Genomic DNA, 21,205 nt, shown 5'->3' with positions numbered 1-21,205 from the left:
ATAACGGTATGCGATTGCGGAAACATTACTCAATACTCGCATGTCTACATAGTTAAAATGGGACTGGGTCTCAGTCTGGCTCCCGAAGTTTTATCTCATTCTCCGCAATATTTATGTGAGGCGGGTCGGCGCGGCGGGGACGGCGGCGCGGGAGGGCGGCGGCTCGCGTCCGTCCGCCCGCGCCGCCACCGCATCATCAGTCCGCGTCGGAGAGTTGCCCGCGACGCTCGTTTGCGAGCTCGATCCCTCAGATACGGTGCTGGTTTACGGCGTGCCGTAACACGACACGTTTGGAGGGACCGCCGCGCAAAGCTACGTGTGTGCCTGGTGCTCTGTGAACTTTGGATATTGTGTATCGAGTGTTGTGACAATGTATATGTGCTGAAATTGTCCATCTTGAAACAAAAACTTCCTAGGATTTTGACGACACAGCGAGTTCCGGATCAGCTCAGCCGGTGAGTAGCGGTGCTTATCTCGGGCCGCGCTATCTCGGACACACGCATTTCCGACCCCGCCCGATAAGAGTTGGCGGTTGGCGTGCTGATACAGATTCCAAATCCGGCAATGAACATGTTATACCCCTCGAAATATAAAACATTGTCGATGTCGATGCTTACAGTTGATGATATCCACTTTCTTTGTCATCAAGTTGGCAAAGTTTTAAAATGGATTTCTACTATGTTTACAAACATAACACTACTATAACTGTCGTGTAACACAAACAACTGAAACGAAACTTGTTACTTGAACCGGATAGCAAGTCTCTTATGGTCACTGCAAAACACTACAACAGGTGGCAATCCTCCTCAACTGTGTTAGCGACGTTAGCGTTCATAATAAAAACTCATTATTCTATTCATTCGTACAATTCTAGCAGTAAATTGTATGTTATTCTAGCAGTATTCTAGCAGTAATTCGATATGTTAATATATGTGTGTACCAATATGTAACTTCGAAAATTAATGTTAAAACACGGATACTACGCTTTATCACACGGTTCTGCAAAAATGCTGATAACGTGCGGTTATCGCAAATTAGATAACTACGTGAAGTCATCGGTGAGTGTTTAATATCAAAAAAGTGGTGGTACTTCACGTCAGTAACAAAATGTATATAAAATATTAGAATAAGAATATGTAGTTTATATATTTAGAAATAAATAATATATAAAGTTATGTACACCAAACAAATAGATATATCGCGCGCACAAATTTATATGTAAATGTTATGTCTAAAATTTTAAACCATTGCATAATTACAAATAAAAACCGTAACAAAATAAATTAATTAAACACACTATACGAAATACTCATAAGTCAAATAAGTATTATATCCTAGACTCCTAGAGGTATCGTATTTCGAATCAACCAAGCCTAAAGTTGCTATTATATGCAATGATGTTTAAATAACAGCTGGGCTACGTTTTTGTTTAAATGTTCCAAGGATGAAGCGTTGAAAAGGATTAACAATTATTTTTAATTAATACTTATGTTACATAAATAAAGTACATAAAGATATAATTAATAGCTATTATGACAATAATAGCTATAGAGTTACGTAAAATAAATTAATCAATACTAAATTATAGTTACTCGAAAACACGTGATAAATTTAAAGAAAACAATGGCGCTGCCCGACGATTTATGCCACCTGTTACTCAATAGCGACATGAAACAAATTCTGTATTTTTACATAAACACACACTCTTAAGAAACAACAATATTTAATATAAAGGAAATATCTTACGTCATAATTTCTTTTTTTACAGATCTTCGTGATGAAAGTGGTTAGTTTGCAACTGCCTTCGGGGCCCAGCATGGAGCGGTTACCGCTGCCATTTAGCCCGACGGAGTTATTATGGCGGTATCCGTTGCCGTGGGCACCGCCACCGCCTTCACCCCTCGGTGACGCAAAGGCGCAACTGCCCGCAGGCCTTCCGCCAGAACCAAGACTATGGACGAGAGAGGACGTCGTAGTCTTTTTGAAATGGTGTGAACGCGAATTTGATTTACCAAATTTCGACATGGATCTCTTCCAAATGAATGGTAAATACTTGTTTTTTCAAGAATAACTCCATATTCTCTCTCTTGTATTTCGGGCAGTTTGTTTATTTTTATTATCTTTTCACAGGTAAGGCTTTGTGCCTACTGACAAAAACTGACTTGGGCGAACGTTGCCCAGGTGCTGGTGACGTTTTACACAACGTATTACAAATGCTAGTTCGTGACGCAGCATTATTGGGCCGAGTACCGTCTTCACCAGTAACACCGACCGCCCGCGCTGCTCCTTACCCACCATCACCTCACTCCCACCCCCCGACTCCCACATGGACCGTTGATGGATTCCATCACTTCCATAGCGCATCAGCAGCAGCTGCCCAACCCAATTCTGTTACGCTAAGTCCGGCACCATCAGTGGATAGCTCGGGTAGCCCACAAAGAGGAGAGGCGATGAACTATGCGCCAGCATATGCACCTCCAGTGCCCGTTTCCGTCCAAGCTGCCAGCTCGGGAAGTAACCACTCGGATTCGGATGAAGAGGCACAGTTCGCATTGACCCCACGCTCCCCTAAAGAAGCGCCCGTATCAAGTCCCGCGCCGCAACCTCATGCAGCGCCCCAACACTCACACTACCGCACTCAACATCGAGAATTCTTTCCAAATGACATGCCAGAATCTAACACAAGTAAGTAAATATAATATTATTATTGTGAAAATAACTTTTTTTTCACTATATAATGCAAAAATTCCATAATGTTACGACATTTTCTAAACATATATTATTATTTCAGATGGAAGACTATTATGGGATTTTCTACAACAGCTGCTTAATGACCCTACTCAGCGATACACCAATTATATAGCGTGGAAAAATAGAGAAACTGGTGTTTTCAAGATTGTTGACCCTGCAGGATTAGCAAAACTCTGGGGTATCCAAAAAAATCATCTGTCTATGAACTACGATAAGATGTCACGTGCCCTAAGATATTATTATAGAGTAAATATTTTACGGAAAGTACAAGGAGAGCGACACTGTTACCAGTAAGTATTATATTACATAAAAATGTTTCATGCTTAGGACATCAAGATATAGGTACAAAATGCAATTGAAACCAATGTTTCTAATCTCGCAAAATTAATTATTTCAGATTTCTGCGGAATCCCACGGAACTGAAAAACATTAAGAATATCTCACTACTACGGCAACAGATGAGCCCAACGCGTGTTGCACCACAACCCGCGGTGAAGACCGAAATGAAGGAGGAGCGATGTGAAGAAGACAACGTCGACGAGGACATGCCAACAGACTTGAGTATGGCAGCATCAGAACCCTGGCGGAAACGAGCACGGCCAGACCCCATTACCGCAGCTCAAGCGCACGACAAGCATCGCATAAGTGCACTTATTGGTGACAGCATGATGATTAAGCGAGAAAATGAATACAATGAACATTATGCTTTAAACTTAAAAAGTGAAAAATGTGAACAGTGATTACAATTACATTCAGAGACGAACACTTAAGTGTGACGTGTATTATGGATGTTTAATGTACGATAGCTCCATCCACTAAAGTTCTAGTCAAATTCCTCTCAGAAAGGATAAGTCTTCCTTTAGAATATTCAACAAATTGTCCGGAAATAGACACTGAGAGTACTTTGACAGATTTAGTATGACTTTTGGAGTTTAACAGGGTATGGACCTTAAAGCGATGCCTTTGTGCCAAGTGATTTTTATCTAATAGTGTCAATTAAGTATGTAGTTAGCAAAAGGGGACAAGAGTATATTTGTGTTAAAGTCATAGAGACTATTTTAATATCTTGTGCAATGGATCATTCACTCTGCCGACTGTAATGTTTCGGTTACAAATGAGATAAAGTTGCCAAAAGTCAATCCATGGGTGAATGCACAAGCATTGTGCATGCTCATTATGCATTTTGTAATTTAATTAGTTTTGTATTACTTGCTATGTTATAATTTCAATTGTAAATTGCTGAAGAGAGTACATAACTGAAAAGTTAAAATATTATCATACATGATATTTCGTCTTCCATTCTTTTTGGCAAAATACTTCAATTGTAGCATGTGAAAAAGAAAAAAGTATGAAAGCTACCACTGAGTACGTATTTTAAGAGAAAAGTTTGTTGCGTGTTACATTTTCAATTGGGTTTAAAAATTTACCAGAGTTTCTAATGTTCAAAAGACAATAAAAATTACTAATAACTATTTACTTAAAAATGCCTTGGAATCAATCTAAAAATCCACTGTGATAAAAATATAATGTGGTAGACACGTAGAATATGCTAGGGCCTTTACTCAATGATTTCCAGCTACAATTTTCTGTGATCTCTTTTTATCAGTGTAAGTGAATAATGTCATAGAGAGTAAAAATATAGTGTTTGTAAATATACATAAGTTTAAAGATATAGTTAGGTTAGGAATACGACAAAAGAGTGTATGTATGATTTGTCAAACAAAATGTGGAGCTTTATCAAAGTACCTAGATATCAGTAAGTACTATTACAACTGAGTTTGTATTTTTACAATTATTTCTATTGGCATATGTATGCCATAACTTCCAACTCATACACAATGTTTAAATTCAAATGTTGTGTAAAATTACTATATCATAAAATAAATGAAAGTAATGTTATCTAAAATTTTGATTTATTTTTCCTATTTCAACGAATCCCTAATAATGACAAAACTTATGCAATATTCTGGAGTCTTAGGAATCTGTCACGACAAAATAATTATATAAATCACAGAAATTAATTTGGAAATAATCCTATACCTTTCTTCAGTTAATCATATTTGCCTGAGTGACGTCACAGTAAACCATTCAATGTAATAACATAGTCTGACATGATTTTTTTTTATATTTGAACCTGATAAAGCAGACGTGCTACCTGATGGATAGTGGTTAACGTCGCCTATGGACATTTGCAACACCAGAGGAGTCGCCAATGCATCGCCGGCTTTAAAGGAGAGCTCTTTTTGCACCTTTTTTGAAGAGCCCCATGTCATAACGCTCCAGGAATACCTCGGGAGGTAGCTTATTCCGCTCAGTCCGTGATATATGATATTAAAATTATCTCACTAAATGGTGATTAACTGAGAAAATCGTCCAATAAAACTGAATAATACCTTAACAACTAATGTACGAAGGACTCAACTTCAGTAGCTCAATCAGCTCAATAACTTAAATTCTATTTCTCATATCATTCATATAAATGCCACTTTTAGCTCTCAGAGCTAGAAGGATTAAAATATTTAAACATAAATTACTCGTGTAATTAATTTGCGCAATTTTCATTGTAGGTCGATATAACGATAAAGATAACATTTTAAAAGGAAAGCTATTAGAAAATGCAGGCATCCATTTTCATAATCCCACTATCCGTGTTTGATAATTTAAAAAAAGAACACACCCATAAATCATTTTGAATCCTATTTGATGTTAAGCAAGGAGGGATTCGTACCGTTGAGTTTATAATGCAAATAAGACATTTGCCAGTTTGGCGATATAATCTTTGCATTGTAGATTTAGCTGGGTTGCAAAACTTGCAAATGATCCTAAGAAGAAAACACCTTTGTATGGCCTTTATACTGCTAGTATACAACAATATGTTTGCAAATTGGCCCCCAATAAAATCGTCGTTTTAACGTAAAATTTATTTCGATCACAACTACCGCCTTTTTACGATAAAAGGATGTATCCAAAAAATTACGTATCATTGTTTAATAGAAAAAAAAATTTAACAAAAAATACAACCGACTTCTATGTCACTACAAAGTAAAAAATAATTCAAATAAATGTTGGTTTAGTACATATTTCTGAAGTCGGCGCTCAATATATTTCGTTGGATAACAATGTAAACAGCGTGTGTAATATGTACATACATAAAAAAATAAAAAAAAAAGATACCGGCCGAATTGATAACCTCCTCCTTTTTGAAGTCGGTTAATAAAAATATTTGGAATGTGCACACAAAAAGAGCTAAGTGATAAATTATGCTATTATCGTCGAAACTTGACTAGTGAGTTATTGAGCTAGAGACTAATGCTTCGGCTTTGTTCCGGCTCATCTTTATCATTCATTCGTGAGCTATCTTACGCCTAAACGTAATTCACTTGAGAATTGAATTTTAAGGATACACTGCACACTAAGCAGTCATTAAAGCTAAAATTTTCAAACCCAACAAACAAAGGTTAAAACACATAAATATGTAATGAAAAATGTTCCTTTTATTGAACCAGATTATAAAGTTAAGAATTTCAAAGATATCAAAAGATATGGAGCTCATATTTTCAAGAAGTAGACATCATATACATTCATTCATGTGAATGAAAGGAACATTAATTGTAACGACGAATACCCATATATCAAAACTTCATTGCTAAAGTTATAAATAAATAAAGTTCTCCTAATCTCCAAAAGATTAATTATCTTCAGACTATGGTTTAAAAAAAAGGTTCATTAAACAGATTTTTTGGAATTGTATTATAGCTTAATTGCGATTTTTTCCTTCCAAAATGCTATCAAAAAATTAAGTCTGGTATTCATGAGGCACATAATTACAGAACTTTTAGATACAGGTCTATGCACATAATCATGGCTTCTCTATTAAAATGAGATAAGCGCCATCTCTTGCAAAATGAGTCAAATAGAACAAATGTCAAATGAATCTTATTCAAGGTTTGTTTAAGTTTCCACAAAAAAAGCATAGATAGCGCCAGCAAGCAATGTTGGTAATGAAACTGCTCGACTGGTTTTTCACAAAACTGGATAGTAGCAATTTGCACAATGTTTAGAAAGAAAAATTAAAAGTTAGGAAGAAATATATTGAGTATATGGTACTGTAATATGTAAACGGAAAATAAGATTGCAAGTTTAATAACTAAACCATATTAAGAACTGAGATTCAACAGAATATACATAGCTCGACTTGGCGGAGGCACTGCACAAGTAGATGCAATGTAAGGAGTTCTAATTTTTACCTTTCAAACCTTGTTCAAACACACAGATAATATCTATTGGGTTTTACTGATGTACTTTTTATTATTTTTAATATGTATCTATGTCCTGTCACAAGATTGAGTTATGTGTAATTTGATAAAGTAAAGGCTTTGTCTATTGTATGTCCATGTCTTTCACAATGCATTATCCTTTCCCATGGCATATAGGCTATGGCTTATGCCTTAGCTATACAGTGAACCCACGGTAATCCGGCCCCAGTCTAATCCGTCACCCCCTGTAATCCGACATGGTCTATAATTTATTACAAATGTATTGAATATTTTTTGAAAGTTCTACAGCATTAATGACGTTAATTTTATAATAAAACGTGTGTTATCTATTGTGTTGTTTAATTTACTAAATTTGACATAAATAATGAAGTATGGTTTGTACTTCAGATTACATACATACATATACAAATGTAAATAAAAAAAAGAATCTTATTATTGGATCTGTAATTTGTCAGATTACATGGTATTCTTTCGTAAAAAAAATGGACTATAGGGGGTCTTAGGCAGTACTCTATAATCCGACAAATTCGATAGTCCGACACTGCCCTGCAAAATGATTGTCAGATAACCACGGGTCTACTGTACTTATCTATAGCTTTGTTAAGAACAGCGTTCAAAACAGTGGCTTAGCATTGGTTCAAATTTAGTTCAAGTTTTTTTATCTCCTGTTAAAAGGGGACCTGGACCCTAAATCGCATTATGTACCATGCACATAAGCATAGTCTTGCACTAAAGCTAAAGCAGGCAAGATTGAAATAAAAGTTCATTTATCCTTAAATACCTATTTTACTGAAATCACATTGGTTTGTAATCTTAAAAACTAAGTAACATGTGTTGTACCTTATACATTTTCAGATGCCTGTCCTTGGAAGAATATAACGTCATCTGCAATTACTGTAGATGCTGTTCTGACTTGCCCGTCATCTAATTTTACCTCCCCATAAGATAATTTTCCAGTTACATATACTCTTTGACCTTTCTTCAGATACTTGTAGATAGTGTCACGCAATCCAGGTCGAAATACACTTATTCTATGCCAATCCGTTCTTTGTAAAATATCCCCAGATTCATACTTGTAACTAAAGTGCGTTGCAAGCGGAAAGTTAACCACTGGATGTTCTTCTGAACCTCTCTTTTGCGGATCAGCACCAACCCTTCCCAGTAAGGTTACCTGGTTGATAGCTGTAACAAATTGCCGCCATAAATATTACGGAAAATATGCCGCTTCTAAGATTTTAGGTTATGATTACGTACTTTTTTCAGTTTTCTGAACATTACTGCATTGTACTGCGACCGTAGTGTGAAGTGTTTTAATTTGTACTTGTCTTGCTATATTCGTTATCTAAAAACCAAAAACATTAATCACTGTTGTAATTTGAATTATGTGGTTAGAGGTTAGCAATAATAGAAACACTTGCAATTTTTTGTAACATAACATATTGTACATGTATCTCTAAATAAACTTACCCTTGAAAAGGACAGCATGTTGTTATATTTTAGAAAAATGGAACCTAATTACAGCGTGTAGGCAAAATTTCTCTTTGAAGTAAATACAAAACAGTGTAAACACAGAATCGGCTTAGTTTAAAAAAAATTCAAACACACAGACTAAAAAGAACAAGAACACATTTCATTTGACAACAATGTCACAGATAGATAAGCTTTGATAAGTAAAATACTCATCTACTTTATACTCATTTACTCATCTGAGCAGATAACATAAAACAAATCTTTTTTTTTAAATTATGTCGTAATATAAATAGGGTACTGTAAAGCATAATTTGGACTCTTCAATAATATAATGTAAAATGGCGAATATTGCCAGCGAAGTTAATAACTGTTCATCCCAAATAAAATTCTATTGGATGAATCAGATAAAATAAAAAACGCTACTTCTTTTTATCTTCGTTTTTCCTTTTAATATAGGCACGCTTCAGTTAATGCTCAGTTGAAGGTACATACGTAATGTAATACATTTAAAGTTTATCTTATTACAGTCATTTTTTCAAGTTAATTTTATTAGATAGTTCATGATTTCTGTGTAAAAACTGCAAGGACATATATACTGCATAGGACGACAAGTATATGAAGTATATGAATCTTTTGCGTTTATTGTAAAAAATATTAGTATCTAAAACTGCTTTTTCCGAATCATTGTTACCGTAAAATGTTAAAAATTGAGCTCAAAGATTCCGTTACATACATACATATATACAACCCAAGCTAATAAAAGCGTGTTAAAAAAAGATAGCAGGAGTGTTGCCGCCATTTATGATTCTATTTTTTTATGACTCGCATAGTACTTCATCTTTTATGTGTTGTCTATGCCATCCATCTTCATTAGCAGGAAAGAATATAATAACCCATATAGGAAATTAGCATATTAAAAATATCATAGTATAATGTAAATATATCATTTAAACGTGAAATTAATATACTTTTACACATATCACTTCGCCCAACCGTTTAATGTGTAGAAAAGACCGAAGTGCTTTGTCATTTCTATCGTTGTAATGTAAATTATAATCCTTATTTATTATTATATTTTCTTCAATGTTCGTATTTTTCCTCTACCTGCACGATCCACTTGGTCGTAAGGTCGTAACTAAAGGTCCGAGACGCTCCAATTATTTTTGTATTATCTATGAATCTATGGTCCCATGTTGAATGTTGACAGTTATTTTGGTGAAATAATCTATGGAATTTATGTATGTGTGTGTCCGAAGATAGCAAATTTTGTCTCTATTCAACTACCACTACCACCATACCAAATCCCTTCAGAAGAAGTTGTTGCCTGTGAAGGATGCCTTCAGCTGCGAATGCAAAGTCTGAAAAACCAGCCTCTTCGGAGGCGGCGGATAATACACCTATCCGACAAGTTATAACGATTCTGGAGCACAAAATTCGCAATTTGGAGAAAAGAAAGGTGAGTCCAGTATTTTTTTACGGCATCAGTAGATTTATACTTGTGCACTATGTGAAGATGTTTTCGTATTTCTATATGTTATTATTATTATGTGGACAAAAATAACAGTACGTTGCACAATATAGAGTTAACTAAAGTGCTTCTTTTGTACAATTTAATGTTGTATGTAAATAAAGTTTCGCTAATACGTTGACGCCATTTTTATACATGTGCTCAGCAATGTTGCTGCTAAGCCGTGACGCCCAAATTTGTCCGCCAATTTTTTCTCGATATACGTATATTTAAGTCTAATTTATGGAAAGATATTACTTTTACGTGTTTGTTTTATGTGTATATATTAATGACGTACTAACATAAATTACATTAAACTTCGCATAATGTAAATTGTAATGTTTGTAGTTTCGTCAGGTAATATATTTGTTTTATGTATTCCTTTAGCCTCGCAATGTGTTGAAATGTTATCAAAAGAATATCTTACTATAAACCTTTCGTCTAGTTGTTTTCCTTAGAATACGTTTTTTTAAATCCATAATAATACATTGCCGAAAAGAGTTATACTTTTTTGTTTTCTATGCTGTAGCAAATTCTTTTGTGATTCATAATCATAAATATATTTGTTTATGCGCAAAGTGTTAGCATGTTCATGTTTATCAACAATACAATTTAATCAGTGCAGTTGTGATAAGATTATATTAAGTATGCATTGAACATAATTGAAACTTATCAAATTCCCTAGGTATAATTATTACCAGAAGTACAGAATGTAATAAAACCATGGTCTTATAAAATATTTTTATCCTAGTGACGCAATTTATTCGATGTTAAATATTATATCCATGTTATTTACAATTATAATTACTAAATATATGAAATTTTAAGTAATAAAATAAACTATTAACTAAAAAAGGACTTATTTACAAAATATACAAGAAAATTTTAAATAAAATAAGCCATCTATATTGAATATCTATATATCTATAGTGACTCATGAAATATTTGATAATTTGTTATGGTGTACAATTGTCATTTACAGTAATACAATAAAAATATACTACAAAGAGCAAATTGTAAGCAATATTTAAATTATAGAGTACTTGGTTTGTAGTCTGGAATATTTTGTGATTAAAAGTTTATTATTATAACAATTTAGCTGCGTTTTAGAAACTTAATGAACCAATCAAAAGCACTCCCATAATGTTAAGCACCAGTCATAGCTACTATAGATGGATTTAAAAATCACACAGTTATACTAGTGGTGGTAAAAATAAACATACTTATACTATGTGAACAATCTGGAATTTATTTACTCTTGTTATCTAATGTTTGTGTCTTATAAATTAGATTAGGGAGGCATATTCCACCTTGATGCAATTTGGTTACATGCCAACGAGTTATTACACTGCCTAATGTCATATAAGGTTCACATGATATACTTACTGCTCATCTAAATTAAAATTAGTATTCACACAATAAATACCCAGCTGTACTTAGAAGTTTCGGGATGTTATCCACCAACTTATTAAATCTATAAGTATTTTTAATATGATTATTATTTATTGTTCCATTGCTGGGCATAGATCATAGAATAAGATCTATACTATTACCACTCTGACCAAGTGCAGATTAGAAACTTTATATTAAATTATTTTTTTCCATTTCAGAGCAAGTTGACATCTTATCGTGACTTGCAAAAGGCCGGCAAGGAACTTAACAGCGATCAGAAAGTAGCTGTTGCCAAGTATGATGAAGTGGCTCAAACTTTGGAGTTTGCGAAGGATATGTCTAAGCAAGTGTCATCCATTGCTCTTGTGGCAGAACGTGAAGCCAAGAAGCAAGCTAAAAAGGTACAGTTAATGTATGTTTTATTAGTAAATTTATATATCCATACCAAAGACCAAAGTTGGAATATGGACAAATAATTGAAAAGATTGATTTTATTAATAATAGTTTAGGGAGTTTACCACCCACCCACCTCTGGTGTCTATCCATAATATTAATAATATCCCTCCCCTTAATATCCCTCCCCTCCACTTTTCACGTCGTAATTCAGAAGTATGGTTTATATAATTTTTTACTTACAGAAAGGAAAAAAAAATATAGGCTCACATTTGTCTTTATTAATATGGTGCTTGCTGCTTGACTCCCAGAATGCCATATGTCATGATATATCTACTACACAATGGAGTCATTATATATTTGATTTATTATTGATACCAAAATAATATTCATCAATATATAGTTGATACAAGATGATACCAGAAGGATCCTTCTTTAATAAATTCCATTTTGCACTCTATGGCCAATTTTTGGGCATGAATTTAGGAATTGGTCTAAATTATAAGCTCAATTAAGACTATCAGAACCATTTGAAACTATGAACCTGAATTATAAAACCCACTTTATGTTGAAAAAAATATACCTTGTTGATAATGCTTGTGAAAAATTTTAACATCATGTAAATATTTTCATATTCAGGATGCATGGGTGCGCTATGCGGCGGAAACTAACAAGATCAGAGAGGTTCTTCTCATTTTGGACTGCCTGATGCAAATGGGCAACAATGAAGCAAGGGAGGACTTTCTTAATGGCACCAATGGTGCTGCTAAATTGACAGAGGAAGACTTAAAAATCCTTGATGACCTGTAAGTACTCTAACCATTATTTAAAAAAAAAGACTTGTGTTTTAATATTTTTCTCGTGACATTTTCTTCATGTATTTAACTTCAGAACAATTTAAAAAGCATTGAATTTTTCAGTAATGTCATCGGAATCTGTGATAATAAATAAAATGTGGTAAAAATAATTCCTAATTTTTATTACAGTTATCCAGAAGTAACTCCGAAACATGAACTGAATGAGGAGGGGCAACCTGGATTTCACATCTTTACAACAAAAGCAGCGGAACATCTGTATGCAATTATTGACGGAAAACCAAAAGAGATTTTGGGCACAACTTATGCACATATTAAGGAAATTATCTGTGCTGTACATGAATGTGGTTATTTTGACAAATCTGCTGAAACTGCTGTACTTGAAAATGAAGAATGTGTTCTTGCCGAAGAGGATTCTCAAGAGGTGACTCCGGAATTAGAAGAAGTGGAAGTTGCACCTGTTTATGTGCCTCCTGTCGCTCTTCCTGCACCTCCTGCACCAGCAGTAGTTCCTGCTCCTGCTTACCCCCTTCTACCACTCTCTCCTATCACACTGCAGGAGGTCGAACATGCATACTTCTCACAGCAGTACCCACAACAAAGACCTATTTCGGAAGTCATTGGTTCACAAAATTTTTTCTTCTTGCAAGAATCTGAAATCGATAGCCCAGTGGGCACACCCCAACCCCCTACAATGTTAAATCAGCCTTCGCCGCCGGGGCCGATTCCTACACAAACATTTACTAATCAGCATTTCGTTCAACTTCCGGGAGGGCGTGTCCCCGAGCCTGGAGCGATTCCCCTGCCCCCTCAGCCACACTTCCCTCCACACCCGGATCATCCCGCGTATGCCGCGGTGCCAATTCCTGCACAGTTGGCGCAACTCCCACAACCGCCTCACCCAAGTGTTCAACCTGGACCACCACCAGCAATGCAACACACTCCCCAACCGACACCACAGCCTGTCATCATGGAACAACAAACAATTACAGGTGAAGAAAATAAAGTAACTGTTGAGGATAAAAATGACGATGAGTGGAAGGAAAGTCGGAGCCCTGAACGCGAAGATGGTGGTGAACGCAGAACTCAAGGCCAAGGAGACGGGCAGAATAGATTCAGACGCTACGGCCGCGGAGGTGGCAGGGGATCGTCCAATGGTTACCGCGGCCGAGGATCCTATCAGAATAGGCAAAACAATGATGGGTATCATAACAGACATGGTGGAGAATATCAAAATAGAGGAAACAAGGACGGCTATCAAAATAGACAGTATAATGATGGCTACCAAAATAAACACAATAAGGATGGTTATCAAAACAGAGGTAACAACGATAGCTATTATGGCAACGGCGATAGTAGCGATAATCATCAACAAAATGAGAATGGAGGTCGCGAAAGGTACAATGATAACAATCAAAGCTACCAAGGTGGATTCAAAAGTCGCGGCAGGGGTGGACCCCGTGGAGGTCCCCGAGGAGCGCGCGTACCTCGACCCCAGCAATACACTCGCAAACAAGAAAATGTCGAATAATTGTATTAATCTTGAAAGTATTATACCAGTGACATTACACTATAAATTTGAAAACAGACTTAAAATCATTCGTGGAAGGCAAATTTCACCGGCAACAACACGCTGTGAAAACAACAAGAGATTATGGTAAAAAAAAATCAAATAAATAAAAAACCTAAAAAAAAAGTAAAATGATAAAACTTGAAACTGAAGAAAAAATAAGTTACTTGAATTTAGATGTATGATATATGCAATTATTATAAGTTACTTTAATATTCTAGATCCTTGTATAGGTTACGTCACCCCAGTGACAAACGTGACGCGGCATTTAGAGAGCCGCCGCCTCGCTCGGCGCGAGCGGGCCTCGTCTTCGTGATAACTAAAGTACAGGAGTTGTGCACACTACCGGGACCTTACCCAAATCTCTGAACTTTGTACTTTTAATACCGTTGGTTTAAAGTGGTAATTATATGTGTTTAAGATATTCTATAAATTTGTTTTCCTTTTAGCCGTAATTTTTAATTTGCTATTAATCACTGGACTGATAATTCAATGGAAATAATGTTTCTTTTTTAATAAACATGCAACCAACAATTTATTTATAATTTTATTATATATGAAAGCAAGTTTTTGAATTTTTTAATTAAATTTCAATTCCTTATAAGTTTTATGGCGGCAACTTTTATTCTATAATATCTTCTGGAAATATTGTTGCTGCCAAATAATTATTGTAATTTGATCAAGCATCCTCTCTATTTTCTTTACATTGTTCGTAATAGAGGCTGTGTGCAAATTAAAGTATTCTCAGATTATTTTGGAGTTTCAATTTTTAAAAACATCAGGCACCTTATACATAACAAGTAATTTGTGAGCTAGTATATTGGTGAGGAAGAAATATACCCTTTTCTGTTAGTTGGGAGACCTGCTAATAATATATTCTTCTTGCATTAGAGCAGGATTATGCAGAACAAAGGACAGAATATCTACAATCATCTCGACTGTTGCATAGATTCCTTTACCTAATAACGACTGTTCGCGCACTGCTGTTCTGATTTGAAGAGTGTGGTTAGGGAAATTAAGTTAATCTATTCGAGGTGTAATCTAACCTAACTGGATCCTCCGGAGTGGAAACGCATATGTGTTCGACCTCTAGTAAGCAGGTCTTAGCCTTGTCTGTCTGGGTTGATTAGGAATGTTCGGCTGTGGCCACTTACCATAAGGTGGGCTGCACGCTCGTTTCTCACATCTACATTATAAAATACTAGCCGACCTGCCAAACTTTGTACCGCCTCAAAATCTATTTATCAAATATATTTCATATAAAATATAGCCTATGTTACTCGTGGATAATGTAGCTTTCGAATGGTGAAAGAATTTTTAAAATCGGTCTAGTAGTTTTTGGGTCTATTCATTAAAATCAAACAAAGTTTTCCTCTTTATAATATTAGTATAGAAAAAGCCGCAAACCTAAATCATTTTTCACATTGATTACTGAACGATTTTGATTAAGGAGGTAGGTTCAATGAAAATCTTGAAATAGTTCACCAAATTATTATTTGTTGTACAAAACTTAATAATGTTTATTAATTTATAGTGAAGAGTTCATAGACATTTTGTTCCAGGATCAAAGTTTATTTCTATTCATTTCCATCACTTAATATTTTTTTATCACAAAAATACTTACTCATCAATTAATAATTTCGAGTCCATTCTGGCTCGCTTAGCTTCGATGTCCTGTTTAAGTGACCTATTTAAGATGTGAAATAAAATTTCCATTTATTATAATGTCGTATAATAAGAAATTATGTTAAAACAAATCTGTGTTGTTCGTTCGAATCGAACAAAATAAATATAGTTCTTAACTTTATCAGACAGAACTATTTTTTTTTACAATGCTACTAGCTACCATTACAAACTAGTAACTTAAATTATCGATGTATTACAGTAACCTATACAACCCAATGCAATTATACAAAATATTTTCTATAATGTACTTATCTTAGCATACAAATATAATATAGTCATATTTTGTTCATTATAAATAGAGGCAATTAGAAACTTAATCTACAGATCACCACGAAATCCATATTTTCAAAGGCCGCTTTAGGAATGTGGATAAGTGTTTAAATCAGTATAGCGAATGTTATTTACTGTTGAAGTAGGAAACAGTTACAAATAATTTATCGGTTAAATAAGCGTTATTTTTATTAAAACAATGTCAAGAAAGCTAAAAAAAATAATGACCTTTTTTAAGTAGGGAGTTTTATTTATTTAGCAAATAAGGCCGTGAAATATTTTTATATGAGATTATTTTGTCATGTGTCATCCAATTTCTTTTAAGAAGAATAAATTAAAAACACTATCGGTCCTATACAAACATATGAAGTACCAGGACCACAATGTAGAACGATCAACCCAAGACAATAGTACAATCTATTGCTTCATCAACATATTGCATTTCTGCATGTGAACGACATGTACTTATTACCAATCTACTTCTTGATGACACTTTCTTATCGATAAGTATGTTTCATTTAGTTAAAGTTAAAGATAACATAACTATCCCTTTAACGAAACTCGCCCTTCCTGATAACTATTGATTCTTCCTGATAGCATAATAATTCCACTATATAATATCGTTTAATAACATAATTAATAACATTGTAATTCTCAAAAGTAAAACTGGAAATGGCCTGCTATGAGAGCAGGTATAACCTGCTCGTCTTTACAAATTGACAGAGGACTTTTTGAGGGCAAAATCAATTGGGTCGATAAATCATGCACAAAGAAAACTTGGACAAAAAATACTGGTGCCATTACGTATGCTACTTTTGTTAACGTCCCATATAAGATCATATGTTAATAAGTTGTAAATTTAATTTTGGCACTAACAAACAACAACAATATTTTTATTTAGGCATTAAATGTTTCGTCTACGTATCATACAGATTTTATGTGTTTAATTATTTCTTTTGAAAATTGTGCTATATTAAAAATGCAATATAAATTACTTTTAATAATTTATGTAAGAGCATGTAACAGCAAAATCTGAGATATTTTTCTTATAATTCAGCCATGGAAAATGTAAACGAATAATGGTCAAAAACTACATAAACTATTCCAACTAACAAATAAAATACGATATAACGGTATTACCTAAATACTGTACTAATTCATGGAAATAAAATTATACATACTACGAATTATGTCATAAATCGCACAAATGATACGGCTTTGCAAGTGTACTTGAATTAAATAAGGCTAGAGAATGTTCTCAAAAAAGTAAGTCTTGTATTTCTGTATTAATACAATTTAATGGTGAAGTTGTATCTATAAACATTGTACGTGTAAGACACGGTCTGTGGCGTAACTAAATAATTTTAATCTATGTGTTACAGTCAAAGTGATCAAATAGCTATTATACATAATTACTGGTTATTATGTATAATAACCAATTTGTCTAGACAATGTGATAAATTAATAACTTTATCCGGCTGTTACGAGGGTGCGTTTTTAAGTCCGCGGAATGGCAGGGTTGGAGGCCCTTAACGAGCCCGCTATCCCCATAGCGGGCTCGTTAAGGGCGGTACGTGTTAAGTGACTCATAAATAGTATAAATATAAAGTTTTATCACAATTGCATCATTAGTTTTAAAACTATCGACAATTAAACAACTCAATCCGGAAGAAAATTGGAAGTATGGAGAAAATCGAGCATCGCGCCGTTATAAAGTTCCTTACCAAGCAAGGAAAGTCTGTGCAAATCATAATGGAAGAGATGTCATCGGTTTACGGGGACTCTTGCCCTGGAAAAACGATGGTTTACAAGTGGAACAACCTTTTTAAGCAAGGCAGGGATTCACTTGAAGACGACCCACGACCAGGACGGTCTGTTGAGGTGACCATTCCGGAAACGATAGCGGAAGTCGAAAAATTAGTACTGGAAGATGCTCGGCTAAAGAAGAAACAGCTTGCAGAAATGGTTGGAGTATCGGATACAACCATTTTTAAAATTCTGCATGACCATCTTGGCATGACTAAGGTCAGCGCGCGGTGGGTGCCGAGAATGCTCACGCCGCCTCAGAAACAACAGCGCGTTGAATGTTCCCGTGCGTTTTTGAACCTCTGTGGAGAAGATAAGGATATTGTACTGAATCGAATTGTTACTGGAGATGAAACTTGGGTTCACCATTATGAACCTGAGTCTAAACAAGACTCCATGCAGTGGCATAAAAAGGGTACAGCACCTCCTAAAAAGTTTAAGGTGTCACAATCGGCCGGCAAACTCATGGCGACAGTCTTTTGGGATGCAGAAGGAATTTTGTTAATAGATTACAAAGATAAAGGTGTCTCTATAACCGGAGAATATTACGCAACAATCTTGGAGCGGTTAAAAGAAGCCATCAAAGAAAAAAGACGAGGAAAATTATCCAGAGGTGTCCTGCTGTTGCACGACAATGCGCCCGTACACAAGAGCCGTATTGCACTGGCTGCCCTGCATAAGGTGGGGTTTGATATTTTAAATCACCCACCCTATAGTCCAGACCTGGCTCCCAGCGATTATTATCTCTTTCCAAAAATGAAAAAAGAGCTTCGTGGAAAGAAATTTTCTACAGACGAAGAAGTAAAGGACGCAATTTCCTCGTATTTTTCCGACAAGGACAAAACATTTTTTTATGAGGGTTTAAATAAGTTAATACAAAGATCTGAAAAATGCATTCGTCTTGCAGGAGAATATGTAGAAAAAGAAAAATAATTTTGACATTTTATTTTCGCTCCTTGTCCCTCATTCCGCGAACTTAAAAACGTACCCTCGTATATATAATAATAGCATGTTAAAGTTAGTCAAAGTAATAAATACGCTATTTTAAAAGCCCGAAGTACGGTTAATCTTAAGATTAACTAAAATTATTAATGATGAATTATGTTGTAACAACGTCACCTTGGTTGTTGTATTATAGTATTACGAATCATATAGTTTAGGTCCGAATTATCGTAAATCGGACTTACCCGCTCGCAGGGCGATGCCGCGCCCTGTTTGCTTTGTTTTATGTTCCAACCTCACCTAACCTAACCAATCCTAAAGTATTTCATACAGGCTTGGTAATGGAGCAGGGCGCGGCAGCGCCCTGCGAGCGGGTAGGTCCAAGTCATATAAAGTCAGTATGTACTTGAAATATAAATAAGGGATCAGAGATAATAATAAGGCATGTATTTTGTTAATCCACCCCATAGCTGATTTACGTATACCGTGTACAGAGACTGGGCACAAAACATCTCAACATGTCTAATATTCGATATATGGATCATTATAAAATTACAAAAAATATAATTTATGCTTAAGGAAAGTTGAAATAAAAAATGTTAATCTTTACCTATACTTGTTTTATTACTTATCCAAGTCATTGAAAATATTATATATAATGGTTGTTTAATGTGATTAATTCCGTGTTATTTATCACTTTGGCTGTAACATATACATTGTGTATGAATGCATATCTTCTATATCTTCGGATGGCGCGGACCGTGCCTATCAAATTTTATTGTATAGAAAAACAATAATATGATTTTGTCTGACAAGATACGTTCTATGCTTGTAGATATAAATGGGGCTAATAGTACAAATTTTGTGAAGGATACTGATAGTTGATTTTAAGATTTTCTTTTAATTATACTTACACGAAAATCTGACAATACTGCATAATTAAGTAGTTATATTAATTTACATAGTGACATTATAATGCTCACAAAAAATTGTATCACTATTTTTGCATATGTCCATTTCGCATTTATAGATTCATAAATATTTTTGTACCAATGTTGAGTATTAAAGTTAATATAGATCATTTATATATTATTTTAAATCAACATACATATTAAAATTTTGTTCTGACTCTAGATCATTGTTATATAAATATACAATATATTTTAGTATGCGAAAAATAAATAAAATCTAGGTTGAGTAAAAGAATGTTATAATCAAATTCACTTATATATTCATATCTTCATCAATTCAAATTATATTTCAATTTATTAATGGCATAACCTATGCTGTGAGATAAAGAAAAAAATCTTATTGACATAAAAATCCTATTCCCGATTGTTCTAAGAATAATAATTTCTTACATTTTCGCGTATTTTCCCTTGCCCAATATTGTTCCCTGATAGCATTGCACAATAACATATAATATAAAATTATTTACAATAAACAAAAATAGAGTATACTGTGGCATGTGATGTTATTTCAACTCTTATACGACATACGTATTTTTCGAAGGCCTTAATTACATTTAACACTGAGAATACACTATAGGCCTAACTTTTTATAGATTTCACAATACATAAATATATACATGTATATATTCACAGTCAGTGTGACCAAATGTTGGTCATTCTCTAATAATAGATTTATTCTATATAGTATGAAGATCGTTAACAGAAATGTGCGTATGCATTACTTACAAAGGTACCAAGTAATAATAAAATGCTATTAAATAGAGGCATGTTCTATAGGACCGGTTTTGCTTGCATAGCTTTTAGTATTTACAAAATTAATTTCATTATAAATTATAAACCTTATGCAAATGTAGTATCTAAATTACTGGTAATAATTATGTTGCCGATCTAATGGTTTTACTCTATTTTTGCATACATGCGACCGAAAGCGAATTAAAAACTTGTCAGAAATCAGAAAAATGAAATCACGCGCACTTTACAAAAATGTGATAAGTTTCGAATATAAAATTATTTGTAACATAGTAAATAGTCAAATGCGAACCTATTGAATAAGGCACGTTTAAACTATAACATTTATTAGGATTTTGTATAAAAATTACTGATGAGATTTATTTTAAGTTATCCTTGTCGAACTTGTAACTTTTTTTTTACCAAGTAATCAAGTAAAAATAGTTGCTAAAACATAAAAGATACACAAAATATGTGTAATGCTTATTGTTCTGAAAACTACACACCGGATATTGTACACCTAAAAATTTTGTTCATATTTGTTTTATAAATTTAAAACGAGTTTTTTTTAAACAGAATTATACATGAAAAAGTTTAGTTATGTCAAAAAAATAAAGTAAAACCAA

The 21,205-nt window shown here is 34.2% G+C and overlaps 3 protein-coding genes across 3 annotated transcripts; 2 read left to right on the top strand and 1 right to left on the bottom strand.

Annotated features, from left to right (window-relative positions):
• The first annotated feature begins 275 nt into the window (after nucleotides 1–275).
• Nucleotides 276–4,657, top strand: aop (ETS variant transcription factor anterior open). The gene is made up of 5 exons (XM_073085354.1): nucleotides 276–455; nucleotides 1,769–2,045; nucleotides 2,131–2,685; nucleotides 2,792–3,041; nucleotides 3,149–4,657. The coding sequence occupies exons 2-5, from the start codon at nucleotides 1,778–1,780 to the stop codon at nucleotides 3,489–3,491; spliced, it is 1,416 nt and encodes a 471-aa protein (XP_072941455.1). The 5' UTR covers nucleotides 276–455; nucleotides 1,769–1,777; the 3' UTR covers nucleotides 3,492–4,657.
• Nucleotides 4,658–7,794: 3,137 nt separating this feature from the next.
• mtSSB (mitochondrial single stranded DNA-binding protein) lies at nucleotides 7,795–8,652 on the bottom strand. Its single transcript, XM_073085825.1, has 3 exons — nucleotides 8,496–8,652; nucleotides 8,283–8,370; nucleotides 7,795–8,210 (listed from the first exon to the last, which is right to left on the bottom strand). Exons 1-3 carry the CDS (start codon nucleotides 8,511–8,513, stop codon nucleotides 7,870–7,872), a joined length of 447 nt encoding a protein of 148 aa, XP_072941926.1. The 5' UTR covers nucleotides 8,514–8,652; the 3' UTR covers nucleotides 7,795–7,869.
• A 1,100-nt stretch (nucleotides 8,653–9,752) lies between these two features.
• Capr (caprin family member) lies at nucleotides 9,753–14,927 on the top strand. The gene is made up of 4 exons (XM_073086038.1): nucleotides 9,753–9,954; nucleotides 11,616–11,798; nucleotides 12,430–12,596; nucleotides 12,777–14,927. Exons 1-4 carry the CDS (start codon nucleotides 9,832–9,834, stop codon nucleotides 14,134–14,136), a joined length of 1,833 nt encoding a protein of 610 aa, XP_072942139.1. The 5' UTR covers nucleotides 9,753–9,831; the 3' UTR covers nucleotides 14,137–14,927.
• Nucleotides 14,928–21,205: the final 6,278 nt, after the last annotated feature.

This window comes from Epargyreus clarus, unplaced genomic scaffold (genome assembly GCF_041222505.1).
Source record: "Epargyreus clarus isolate Ecla_fem2 unplaced genomic scaffold, WU_Ecla_fem_2.2 ptg000023l, whole genome shotgun sequence".
Classification (NCBI taxonomy): Eukaryota; Metazoa; Arthropoda; class Insecta; order Lepidoptera; family Hesperiidae; genus Epargyreus; species Epargyreus clarus.
This window is presented reverse-complemented; position numbering and strand designations above follow the sequence as displayed.

Coding starts and splice junctions, on each gene's coding strand:
- mtSSB (XM_073085825.1), bottom strand. Junction 8,211..8,282: donor TGTTCAGAAAACTGAAAAAA/GTACGTAATCAT, acceptor AATTTGTTACAG/CTATCAACCAGGTAACCTTA.
- Capr (XM_073086038.1), top strand. CDS start 9,832: ATGCCTTCAGCTGCGAATGCAAAGTCTGAAAAACCAGCCTCTTCGGAG. Junction 11,799..12,429: donor CCAAGAAGCAAGCTAAAAAG/GTACAGTTAATG, acceptor TTTCATATTCAG/GATGCATGGGTGCGCTATGC. Junction 12,597..12,776: donor TTAAAAATCCTTGATGACCT/GTAAGTACTCTA, acceptor TTTTTATTACAG/TTATCCAGAAGTAACTCCGA.
- aop (XM_073085354.1), top strand. CDS start 1,778: ATGAAAGTGGTTAGTTTGCAACTGCCTTCGGGGCCCAGCATGGAGCGG. Junction 2,686..2,791: donor CATGCCAGAATCTAACACAA/GTAAGTAAATAT, acceptor TTATTATTTCAG/ATGGAAGACTATTATGGGAT. Junction 3,042..3,148: donor GGAGAGCGACACTGTTACCA/GTAAGTATTATA, acceptor TAATTATTTCAG/ATTTCTGCGGAATCCCACGG.